This window comes from Dioscorea cayenensis, chromosome 9, assembly GCF_009730915.1.
Source record: "Dioscorea cayenensis subsp. rotundata cultivar TDr96_F1 chromosome 9, TDr96_F1_v2_PseudoChromosome.rev07_lg8_w22 25.fasta, whole genome shotgun sequence".
Classification (NCBI taxonomy): Eukaryota; Viridiplantae; Streptophyta; class Magnoliopsida; order Dioscoreales; family Dioscoreaceae; genus Dioscorea; species Dioscorea cayenensis.
In genome coordinates this window covers 7,790,516-7,803,646 of record NC_052479.1, presented here as the reverse complement: position 1 = coordinate 7,803,646, position 13,131 = coordinate 7,790,516, and the positions used below count along the sequence as shown (strand labels likewise).

Genomic DNA, 13,131 nt, shown 5'->3' with positions numbered 1-13,131 from the left:
AACGGCCATTGCATGATCGTCATCCAAGTGACAGCTGTGCATGAACATCATGTCCCCTTCCTCATTTCTCTCACGAGAGATCGGAGGAATCTAGGGGACCACCGTGGAGATGCCACTGGAGCTCTGACTTTCCTTGGTTAAGGACAAGCCGTCCGAACTCACAGTGGGGGTCTGCATGTTTACAGAGGGATCCGGCGGTCGAGAGGAAGAAGAAGCAGCTGGTTTCTTCCCAAGAATGGGTCCTTGAGATAATTTCAAATGGATAACCAGAGTGCCATCGTCATCAAGCCGGACTTTAAAACTTCGAACCCCAATATCAACAATCATCTCAATAGGGAAGGAGGTAAGGGATTTAAGCCTCACCAGGGTTCTCATATGTTCGAGAGAGGCATCTTCCTTTTTTTGAATGAAAATTAAATCCCCCAAAGGTCTCAGAACCTTCACAATGGAGTCCCATTTCCAGCAGTGGAGAGGGAGATTGGTTAATCTAATTCAGTTGTAGTTTCCGGAGGCAACGGCGTAGGATCCAAATTCCGGCGTCCAATGGGATAGACTGACGGTGCAAGGGTCGTGCTTGGTTAAAAGAGTGATCTGGTTCTTCTTAACAATGCCTATTGCTGCCCTAACAGTGAAGAGAGTGAGAATGAAGAAGTCACCAAACGGAGTAATGTTCTCGCATTGATATGAGCATAGCTGGGAAGGTAGTGCATCATGAAGTGATTGCACACTTGCGTTGCCAGAGATGACTTTGATTATCACCCTTCTCTTGAGATACTCTTTTGAGTAAATGATGGCTTTGGCGATGGGAAAAGAGACCCTAAGAGATGGAATCTCAAACGTAGGACGAGAGACGGGTATGTGAAGCAGTGGTTTAGAAAGATGTGGCTTCCTCAGCGAGTTAGGGTTCTCAGCATGAGTTCCAGGATGAGAGAGCTTGAGGGGACACCAAGCAGCAAAGTGCCCTACCCCAGAGCAACGGCGATAAGTGAGTTGGTGACGACAATCATCAACTTTATGCCCGGGTCTAAGGCAATGTTTGCACACATCTTCATTCTCCGGTGATCTACGTCACTTCAAAGAGGTATTTAAAGAAGGAGTTCGGGTTCTCAGGCGGGGAGAGACGAGCGTCGTCTTCAAAGGAAACACCATCCTTCGTTCTTCAGAGGATAGTTGTGAGTGAGAGGACGAGGGAGCAATGATGATGGGATGACGAGGAGGAACGGACGAGTGAAAATCCCTGCGAGGTCCTCCGTGAGTAGAGTCATCATTCGGGCTTTGGCCGCAGAGCCGACCCTACCCCGCCAATAAAAATGAGCGGGTTAGGTTGATTTTTTATAGGTCCGCCTGGAGGCGGGCCTAAATGAGCCTACTTGCGCGGGCCGCGGGTTGGGGCGGGTCAGCCCACGGCCCGCTTCTAATTTATATATAATATATTTTTATATAATTTATATATATATATATATATATATATATTGATGGTGACATATTGTTAAGGATTTAAATTTTTGTGATTGTAATGGATGTTTTTTTGTGATTTGTTAATTTTTGCTAAATTTTTTTTGTTGATTGTAATGGATGAATGTTATAATTGTAATAGATGTTTTTATCTTGTGATTTTTTTGTTGTAGTTTTTTTTTAAAAATTTTGTTGATTATAATTTTTGTAATAGATGTTTTTTTATTTAGAGATTTTTGTAATTATTGTTGATTTTTGTTAGGTTTTGAATATTATAATGGATGTTTTTATTTTGTTAATTATTGTATGTTTAAATTTTTAATCTAGTTTTTTATGAATTTATAATGAATGTTTCAATATTTCATATATTACAACATTTATAAAAATAAAATAAATTAATTATTTTGATTTTTTGGCAGGCTGGCCCGCCCAACCCACAACCCAAAACGGGTAGGGTCGGGTTGGCATTTTGCCCGCCCCGCCCCGCCAAATGGCGGGTTTTGGTGGGCCGTGGGCCGGCCCGCCCCGTCAGCCCGTTTTAACTGCTCCATCCGTGAGTCTGACAAGCACCTCCACGAGCTCCTCCATGTGAGTGACGAGTGCCACCAGAAGCGCCACTGCGTGGAAGACGAGCGCCGCCGTGAGAATCTCGAGCGCCACCGTAAGGGTCCCGGGTGCCGCTCAGGAATCTCATTCTCCCTCCTTCTACATGTAGATTTTTTTTTGTTTGGTTTATTTTAATGAATCAAATAGCAGATAATGTATGTTGCACGATAGACCATTATTAGTCCTCAATCATAAAAGTACTTAAACAACTTTTTTTTTAAAATGTCCAATAGATGCTAACGTATAGCTAAAAAAGCATCTATCCTGTTAAATCATATGCCTTATAGGAAACACAATGTTTGTTGAACTCCTACTCAAGGAACGTGGTTCAAGACCTCATTCACTGTACATACATAAATGAGATAATTATTTTAACATTAAGACCCAAGTTAAAAAAAAAAAAAAATTATTTATTGTCTTTGGTAAAACATAAAAAGTCCTTTTTAATTTATTAGTGTGGCTTTACTTTAGATTGTCTGTAACATCTTTTGTTGAGATTGTATATTAGTACATAAAACCCCAAACCCTTTATTGATCTAAATTATAATTATTTAATTGTTCACCTTTATTTTCTCTTGAATTGGTTTTGTTTTTAGGTGATTACATTGGGAGATCGTTGGAGAGCCGCTCTTTAGAAAGGCCAGCTCAAGCTTTCCTTTGCATACAAACTTAGTGAACGGTGTTGGCCCTTCAGGAAGCCTAGCCCAAGTGCTCTTCGCTCTTCAAATTGATTCTCTGATTTTGTAATGTTGGAAGAGCTATTACTTTCTTATTCTCAATCAAATAAAAAAGATTGTCACACTCAAATAAATCACACATACCACTGCTGTAATAACTGAATGGTTGAATGGTAGTGAGTTTCATATTTAATGATGGATGTCGAGATTTAGACACTCTTTTAAAATATGGTTGAATATACAGTGAGTGCATATGAGTGGCAGTAGCTTGTTCACATTCTAAATATATATATATATATATATATCATATGTTAATTAGTGATTACTAAATTACAAGTGCATGATATGTTCCTAGCTATTGCATTCAACCATCGCTCACTACTTCACTCTTTTGAAGCTCACCCTTCTCCAGCCCACCCATAGTATCATATAAAGGCTGATTCAAAGTCTCCGGCAACAAGAAAGCCAACACTCCTCCAACGACCCCACAAAATGCGAACACAACAAACGGCAATCTTCCTCCCATGGCCACCACAAACGGTGCCATCACCGCCCCAGTTTGCCCGGCTTGAGTCACGCAACCAAGTGCCGCATTCCTCACCACCGTCGGAAACAATTCTGATGCATAAACAAACAACAAATCGAATGCTGAGGTCATCGCAAATACACCAATCACACCACACATCATCCTCACAATCCTCATCACCCCAACATCCTCCATCAAACTCCCCACCGCACAGACCACACCACTGAATAACATTATCCCTATTGTTAGTGGTCTCCTCCCAAACCACTTCAGAGCTACAGCCGTAAGCATATAAGCTGGCATCTCTGCGACACCATTAAGTATCACACCAAGATAAAGATTAGTCTTAAGATTCATCACATTGAGACTCAGGCCATAGTATGCAATGGAGCTCAAGAGATTAACGGATACAATAAGTATGAACCGAAGACGAGTGACTGGAGAACGAATAACATCAATGACTGAACCAGTGCTCACAGTTTGATCGGTACCACAGTCCAAACATAGTGAGACTCCATCAGGGATTTGTTTCCCATTGGATTTTGCAATGTCTTGCATGATCTTCATGGCATTGTTTATCTTATGGCGAACAAGAAACCATCTTGGAGATTCAGAGATGAAAGGAAGTATGAAAATGAGAAAGAGAAGGGAAGGGATTGAGGTGATGATGTAGAGTGAACGCCATGAATGGTGGAAGTATGAGATGATTGAGAGGAGAATGGTGCCAATGGAGAAAAAATAGAAGGTGGAGGTGCTGATGGTGGCTCGTTTAGACAGGGCCGATAGGTTCAGTGGTGAGGACGAAGGTGGAGATGCCAGAACCTCCGATGCTTACGCCGGTGAGGAAGCGGAGGAAGGTGTAAAAGTAGAAGGATGGAGCTAGAGAAGTGAGAAAACCAAAGGTGGCGTTCATTGCACAAACCAGTGTCAATGTTCCTTTCCTCCCTAGGAATGAGTCTGAAAGGTGGCCAAATATCCCAGCACCTGTTAAATGAGTAATAAGATTTTCATGTTGTCTTCAAAGTTAAACTTCATATTTGATCAAAGTTTCAAGATCAGGCTCTTAAGAATGGTTTAAGGAACCAAAAAGGAGAACAATTTTAATTATTTGAACTTGTGAAATTAAAAGAGTGCAGATTAAGTGAAATAGTGACTCTTTTTGTGGTCCGCAATGCTTTCATTATTATTTGTTTTGACTTCTAAAATAACATATATATACACATTTTCATCCATTATTTCCGAATAGGAGCTAGGACATGGAATTTCTTTATTTTGGCATTTCTATCAAATATTAACTCGCGAATATACATCATGTGTTCGGTTATTTTAATTGAGGACTGTGGAACCCAAACAAATGGTTTAGTCTAATTAAATGGCAAACATGAACATTTAATGGTGTACAGCAACAGAAAAAACCAACCTTGCCAAACATGAGGAACTGCCGTGATGAAGTCAGCACAATGACCATATATTAAAAATAATATATATATATATATATATATATATATATATATATAGTTTACATTTTTTTAATCCAAAAAAAAATTAACAAACTCTCTATAGGTTCATGTGCATATATAAATAAATATATGTGTAAGAAGCATTTCTTACATTTCCAAAAAAAAAAGGAATAATCTCAACTCAAAATAATGAAGAAAACGATCAACTAAGGTTGGTGATTTATTAATCCTACATTTAAATTTATTAAATTTTTTTTTTAATAAATGATTACCACCGTATAATAACTGTAGTTATAAAAGTAAACATTGTTTTACTAGAAATGAAAGTGTTAAATTAAAAAAATCTTTTTCAAATATTAAATTGGAGAAAAATTTTCATTTCAGCTTTTAAAACTTTAGCTTAATTAACACAAGCAAAAATTAAATATTACAACAATTAAACTTTATTTGTTTAAAATAGTAATAAATTTTCCATTAATATTAACTTGCAAAGTGCAACCAATTTTTTGAAGTTTCAACAATATATAACTAATAACCAACTTTATAACAAAAACCTCTTTTAAATATTAACTATTTAAATAAGCCTACTAAATGATTTTTATTTTAAAATATATTAATAAACAAAAACTAAACTTCAATCAATATTAACCAAATTAAAATACTATAAACTGAAAACCCACCGATCATAGATCCAGCAAAGAAAGCAGACTGCGCCATCCCAACCTTATACTTGTTCTTGCAAACAAGCCCCCACTCAGCCACCGTGGACATTCTCCGGCCACCATCCCACTCCCACGCTCCGTGTGGCAACCCACACATCGTATCCGGGCAAGCACCGCCACCCGTACAACGCCACTCTGGCCGGTGATCGGCAAACACTACCACCAACGTGTGGAAGGCATTGAGAGCCCATGCAAGACTAGTGAGCATGAAGTGCCTGAGCTGCCATGGACCGAACTCTCCGGCGTAACGCCGGAGCATATCATCCACTCCCATCTTTTCGTTGCACTCACCGGACTTTGAAGGCTCCTGGTTATCCATTTTTTTAGTTTTGTGAAGTTGTGGAGAGATTATGGAGATATTTGTTTGTGGATTGAGTAGAGAGGAGGGTTTTATAGACCAGATGATAAGCGTGAGTTTTTTTTTCTTTTATTTTAAGGCTTTCAGAGTTTGAGAGGGTGCTGCACACGCATTTGGTTTGTCTTGATTCGGTTGGTTGTTACAAGGGTAAAAATATGATTTCCTCAATTAGTACAGAAAAGATTTTCCACATATATTTTTGGGGATTTAGCATATGGCTCCCTATTTTATTTGTTCAACGTCATTTAATACCCATATTTTTTTAAAAAAATTAATAAAACCTCAATATTATCTATTTTGTTTTTAATAATGATGTTCCTCAATAGAAGATTGACAACGCACTTACAATGGGAGTGCTCTAAGTGCGAGTGATTTATTTATTTTATTAATAAAAAAATGCAGAATAACTCTTATGATGCTCCTATTACCATCTAGAGAACACCTTGCTTTATATTAATTAGAGAAGTATAATTATTCAAAATATTCAAATCTTTTTTTATTAAAATAATATAAAATACATATACAAGAATTAGTAGACTTATTTTTAAATTGTTGAAAAAATTTATAAAATACAATTTTTAGTAAAGAAAAAAATAGTGTATAATTACTATGATCATCCAAACATGCATGTCACTGTGAATTTGAATATAACCAAACCCATCATGTATTTCCAATTTTTGGTAATTACTAAGTTGTGCAATTATTATGAAGTGAATTTTATAATTTAGTCATCACATAACTTACACCCAACAAGCAAATATGTAAGTCAATGAATTTTTCCCCAAATTTTTAAATTTCAATAAGTTATATGTATTAAAAGGATTGTCTTCAAATAGATAAGATTTCAATTTTTATATTAAAAAAATACTTTATACTTTTATAAACACTGTATTACGTTTCAATTTTATTAATTCAAGCCAATTTGAGTAAGAGAAATATGTTATGTTATGTTTATTTATTATGCAAAAATATATAATATATTAGTTTCAAACACCTTATCTAGAAAATCGAGTGCTAGTAAGCTAATAGATTGTTGGCCATTAAATTTAAATATATAAAATAAAATGAATCTATTAGTGCAAAAAAAATAATGCAATAAATTGTTCAACAAGTTATCTTGCGCGTTTAGCTTTGTTATACTTTATTTTGTTTTATTTATTTATTTATTAGTATTATTATTATTATTATTTAAACCTTAAGAGTGACTTGGACTATTTTACATAAAATCTTAAGCTAAGTAAAGTGGATATTACTGGGGCAGATCAGTTAATTAGATTTTTTTTTTTTTTTAAAAGATGGATAAGCCATATGTAAAGAATATGTGCATTTTTTAAGTATTGCACTCACTCGACCATATTCGACCCCTTGCCCTCGTCTGCTCATAAAAGATCCTGGTGCAATGTTTTAATAACTGGACCAATTGTCGACCCGGTTAGGCAACCAGTTTTGGTTCAACCGGTTGAACCGGTTGGACCGGCCGATTCAATAGAATTTAATATTTTTCAAATAAATAAATATTTAAAATTAAAAAAAATAAGTAAAAATAATTTAAAAATGAGGAAAAATAATAAAAAAAGATACAAAATTACATATTGCAAAGTTAAATTACCTTTATAAGGTCACAAAGTCTCAACTTTACATAGAATTGAACTTTCAAAATACAAATATACAAAAATACAACTATACAACAAATATTCAAAAATAAAGAATTAAATAACATAAAAGTATACAAGTATACAACAACAACAAAAAACAACAATAAAAAATGAAGAATTTCGACCGAGTTTATCATAATAAATCATAATATCTTGAATTAATGAGGATATAAATTAATTATAATGAATTAATGATAATAAATCATAATATCTTGACACTTGACAGTTGGCATCTTGCTTTTGACTTTTTGACTTTTTGACTTTTTTTGGACCGAGTTTATTAACTTTATTTAAGTTTTAATTTTAAAATAAATAAACCAATTAAATAATTTAAATTTTAAATTAATAAATCACTCGGTCAGGTCCAACCGGTTCATCAGTTAGACCGATTGAACCTGCCGATCCGATTATTTAGTGCTTTGTGTGACTAATTAGACCAGTTTACCGGCTAGTTCCCAGTTGAATCGATTGAACCGGCCAATCCGGTCCAGTTTTTAAATCATTGCCCATGATGGTAAAAGACTTAGGTACCGTTGGCTTGATGCAACCTTTTAATACTAATCTCTTCATTTGAATATAAACATATTAATTATAAAATAATAAAAAAATTATATAAAAGTACAAGATCATGAACAAGAAGATTGTACAAAAGAAAAGATACAGAGGATCACTTTGCCTTCATATATATATATATATATATGACAATCAAATCATGGTGTATATATATAACAACAACTTTGTGTTTTGTCATAATAAATTTAAAAAATAATACGAAAAAGCCTGAGCATATGACAAATTACAATTAGTTTGAATGGTTAAAATTATTGCCACTGTTACTACAATATATAACTACTAAGATAATAAAATGCATAATGTTGGTTGTGATGGTAACCGATATATTATAATTCAGGTTTTCTGTAGTTAACTTTTATAATTATGTTAAAATATGTTGACAAGAGTTAATGACTTATTTCTTAATTAAGTTATTACTAAAGTAATTAATTACTATAATTTAGAAAATTATAGACAAATAAACCACATAAATCTGGTTTATAATAGTTTCACACAAATCCTATAATTTTAAATAAATTTTCATAACATTTTTATTTTATATTATAGAGATTGTCTTTTATATATGAAATGATGTTGTTACTGTTAAGAAGCATAACTGAATTTCTTCCATACCTAAATGGTACATTATGGGATGAAATTTTCATATAATAATCTACACGAGTGAAAATAAAAAGCTTGTTTAGAAATTATAAATCCTCCTTGATTCTGGACACAAGTGTATATTTCGGTCAAGTAATATAGAGTGCTATGAAGCAAGGGGTATCGGTCCATAGAAAACTAGAGAATTCTAGTACTAACTCTAAATTTAACAATTAACCTGATCAAAGTAGTGGAGTGTAAATGTAAAGTAAGAACTAAGAATCAAAAGCACAAATGGAAAATACGGCGAAACAGGCATAGAGAGAGGGTGTCCAGGCATAGATTTTCCTAAGGTTTGTTAGGTCCTAGACAATGATTGTAAAGTCTTACAATCTAATTGAACTGAGAGAGTTCCTAATACATACTACCTTTTTTCGCAAGGTGACTAGCAGCTGATCCTATATGATGTTGATATAGACTACTCTATGGCCGCAACACACTATGTGAACCCTTTCATGAGAAAACACACATTCAAAAGGTAGACAAATCTTCCCTTCGAAGCAATTGTCCCTAATCTCATACAAAGTAAAATAGGAATCTCTTCTTGAAGCTACTCTCTACGATTGCTTTACGCAAGGAATCTTGTGCTAATTCACTCAGAAGGATCATGGAAAGAAGAAATCTCAACTCCAAAGTGTCATATTTTTAGGCAAACTCATGATCCCTTTTAATTGCGGCATGCCTATACTAGGTGGATCTGTATTTGTCACACAAGTGCATCAAACATAAATACTCGACTTTCGCTACAATACAATCCAAGGCAACATAAACATGTAATTGAATTCAACAATAATAGATTGCAATTAAATAATTAACATAAAAGCTTTCAAAATCCACATCCAATGTCTATCAAAATGTAAAGCCTAGGTTCCATCTACGACCAAACACCAACAAGTTAATTCTCCATTAAAGGAGAATACTCATATAATCTAATAGAGACAAGACAAATGAATGAAAATATGAAAACTCCCCTTTTTTCTCAAGAGATACCGATGAACTCTCCTCCTATCTTCCACAAATGCCACTTAGATTCCTCCTCGATGACTCCAATGGTGTCTGAGATGGTGGATGAAAATTTCCTCCTCACTGGATTGTTGTAGAAGGACTTGAGAAATTATTTCCTCCTCTTTCTTTCCTTGGCCATAAAAAAGATCCCCCAAAAACCCTTAACAGAATCTTTTATACCAAACCATTTACGGGCCGGCTCGTAAGAACAAGGTTGTAAGGAGTTGGCGGACAAGGTTTTCTGGATGAGGCTTACGGCTGTAAGGTTACTGTAAGGTGTTCTGTCTTACTTGTTTCTTAACTATAGATACCAAGCTAGAGAGCTTTATCTTTTTTTCATTGCAAATTGCTTCTTTTGGCTCTCTCTCTCTCTCTCTCTCTCTCTCTCTCCTAACTATGCATTGCTTGTCACCTATAATCATATTTTTCACCATGTTTAATATCAATTTCCAAATAAACACCCTAATACATGCCAATTAAGTGAATAAAATCATATAGAAATCATGTGCAATTATACATTTATTAGATTCCCCCACACTTAAGATTTTGCTTGTCCTCAAGCAAAAAGAAACATTACAATCTAAGAGGAATATGTGCATGACCTCAGATGACCAAAATTAGGGATTTCGATAAGCAATTAGAAAATTTTCAATGTATGAATGCAGAAAATTCCAAGTTTCAAAAACTATTCAACTCTATTCAAGATTATTGAGTGTGTGTGTGTGTGTGTTACAACTCTCCACTTCGTTTCTTTCGACCTACAAGACTTACATAGCAAAAATTCACAATTAAAAAATTTTCTTTTCTTCAAGGAGGTAGCTTCGCACAACTTCCTAGATAGCATTTCCTCTCGGGGCCCCGAAGAGCGACTTTCACACTTAAAAAGTGGTAGCTCGTGCCACTTATTTTTTCAAAGGATGGTAGCTTTCACTCACCCAAAAAGGTGCCTCTTTCTCTTGTTAGGGCATACATGGTATTCGACTTGTCAAGAGTAGCTTTGACACACCCCTTGCGTGTCCACAAGTGCACGAGTCGTCTAGTAATAAAGTATACTCAACAGGTCGGGTACTCGAATCTACAGGGAACAAGAGTACTAGTTGTAACTATAAACCTCGTTATCTAGCCTAAACAATGGAGTGAAGTGATCAATTTTGCAAGCAAGTAAACAAGAAAAGCGAAGCAAGAAAGTAAAGAAGTAAAAAGGAATCACTAAAGATAAATGGAGTACAGGGACAATGTTCCCCCTAGAATCTTATAATATATGCTAGACTAATATTGTGCTTCCTAAATAAGTATGGTTGAGTTATGGAAATCCAAAGATACACCGGTCCCTAAATAAGTATGGTTGAGTTATGGAATTCCATAGATACCTAAAAATCACTTGATCGGCCTTTTATAACCAAAAATCAGGATTCCACATGGCTTCCCACACAACCGTGTGGATGTAGTGTACTATTCTATCCGGTGTTGCAGTAACTTTTCTACAGTGCTATAGTATCTACTACAGTACATCTAGTGTGGTTGCCCGTGTAAGGCTCCAAACCCTAGCCACTTTCCCCTCTTAAAGTAGTGAGAAAAGATACCTAAAAATCACTTGAGAGGCCTTTTAAAACCAAAAATCAGGGCTCCACACGGCCTCCCACATGCCCATGTGGATTCCGTGTACAATTTTATTTGGTGTTTGATATGTTCTCCTCAAGTGCATGGGTCGCACACAAGTAATAAAGTGGTACCCCATGAGGGGTAGGATTATCGAACCTCAGGGACTGGACTTAAAATACTAATCTATCTTCTAATGTTCAATTAAACAAGGATTGTAATAAGATTGAATTAAGAACTAATAATGAAGGAGTGAACTATGGTAGTGACCGGGGATTAGGATTGTGTTTTCAACAACAAAAGAGTAGTGCCCCGGGATGATTCCTATGAGTTATAGCATGCTGATTTGATTCTAAATTACTAGGTACATTTGATGGTTCAAGTGTGTGCTCAAAAGCAATGTTGCATCTATGGTTCTCAAGTACACCAAATTATGCTAAGATAACTAGATTACCAAAGCAACTGTGCAATTCAAACCATCAAGTTATGCAAACACAAGATTGACCACAAAAAACCACACGAATTTCGTAATCATTAAAAATCAAGTAGTTAAAGAATACAAAACAACATAGTTCACATCCCGGGCACCATGGACGGTTAGCCCCTCATGGATGGGTACAACGAGGAAAAAAAAGATGTAAAACTAGAGAAAGAAGACATAACTCTCTTCTCCTGAAGATGATCTTCCTCACCGAGCTCCGTATGCTTAACCCCACTTCTCTTATGCCTCCAACTCTTCCTTGATCCCCTTCAGAAAGCGTGGTGAAGCCTGATCTTTGCCCTCTTCAAAGTCTTCCGGTAGAGAGTCGAATCCCTGAACAAAGATGAGTGTAAATCCTAAAAACTAGAGTTAAAAAGGGGTGTCTTCGAGCTCAACATAGCCTATGCATGATCGTGCTTAAACCATGTTTTTCTAGGAGATTTGAGTGGTGGAAGATGGTGCTTCTTCCATATTCCAAAGGATTCTGGCTAATTTCTCAATAGTACATCAACGAGCACCATCGGAGAAGATCGCGTGTGATAGGCATCTTCAAAGATCATCATCAGAGGGGTGTGATTGACACATGTCATCCGGACAATCTTGGGATCCTCTAATCCCCATCCTTCGGAGAATTATTGGAAGGAGTTAGTCTAAAAAAACATTAAAAGCTTATTAATTCTTTATTTGGACTTGTTTTTCTCTTGTGCTTTGATGCTTTGCTTGTTATGATCCATAAGAACCTATTCTAGGGGAATTGTATGTCTAGATCCCTCGGTTATTATTTATGAATCTTGATTGATTAATATAAATTGCTCTAGTTTTCATAACATAGCATGCTCTTAATTGCATATTATTGTTGATGACGATAAGGAGGATATACCCCCATATTGATGACGCCCATGCCATGATAGATCTATACATGTTCGAAGAGGTTAGGCATAGCTAGGTTTTTAGATTACGGATTGATTGCCCCTTAGGCTTAGGGTTTGATTGGTTTCTTCTCGTGTGATTCTCAAACTTAAGGCAAGCATAGGAGGCTGGGATGGAAGTGATTCCATCCTAAGTTCCTAGTGATTTAGACCTAGTCGCCATGGCTTATTGGGACTAGTAAGCCTTTGAATTCTCCCGGTTTGATCCTAGAACATGATTGACACTGAACTCCCAATTCCTTCTAAGTATGCTTAATTTGCTTATTAGTGTTGTACAAGTAAACTAAAGAAAGAGTATAAACGATTAAGCTATTGATTAAGTGAAAAGAAAGTAATAGAAGCCTCTCATCATTCCTAAGGAAATACGACCATCGTGCTCACCCATGAGGTATTACTTGACAACCCTTACACTTGTTGTATAATGGAACAATTGTAGTATTAAGTGC

General features: G+C 35.7%; 1 protein-coding gene across 1 annotated transcript; it reads right to left on the bottom strand.

The window, feature by feature from the left end:
- Positions 1-2,921: 2,921 nt before the first annotated feature.
- On the bottom strand, positions 2,922-5,788 carry LOC120269213 (organic cation/carnitine transporter 4-like). Its single transcript, XM_039276553.1, is given in 3 exon segments — positions 2,922-4,038; positions 4,040-4,248; positions 5,405-5,788. Coding segments are annotated over 3 exon segments (1,506 nt in total). The 5' UTR covers positions 5,766-5,788; the 3' UTR covers positions 2,922-3,102.
- Between the last annotated feature and the right edge of the window lie 7,343 nt (positions 5,789-13,131).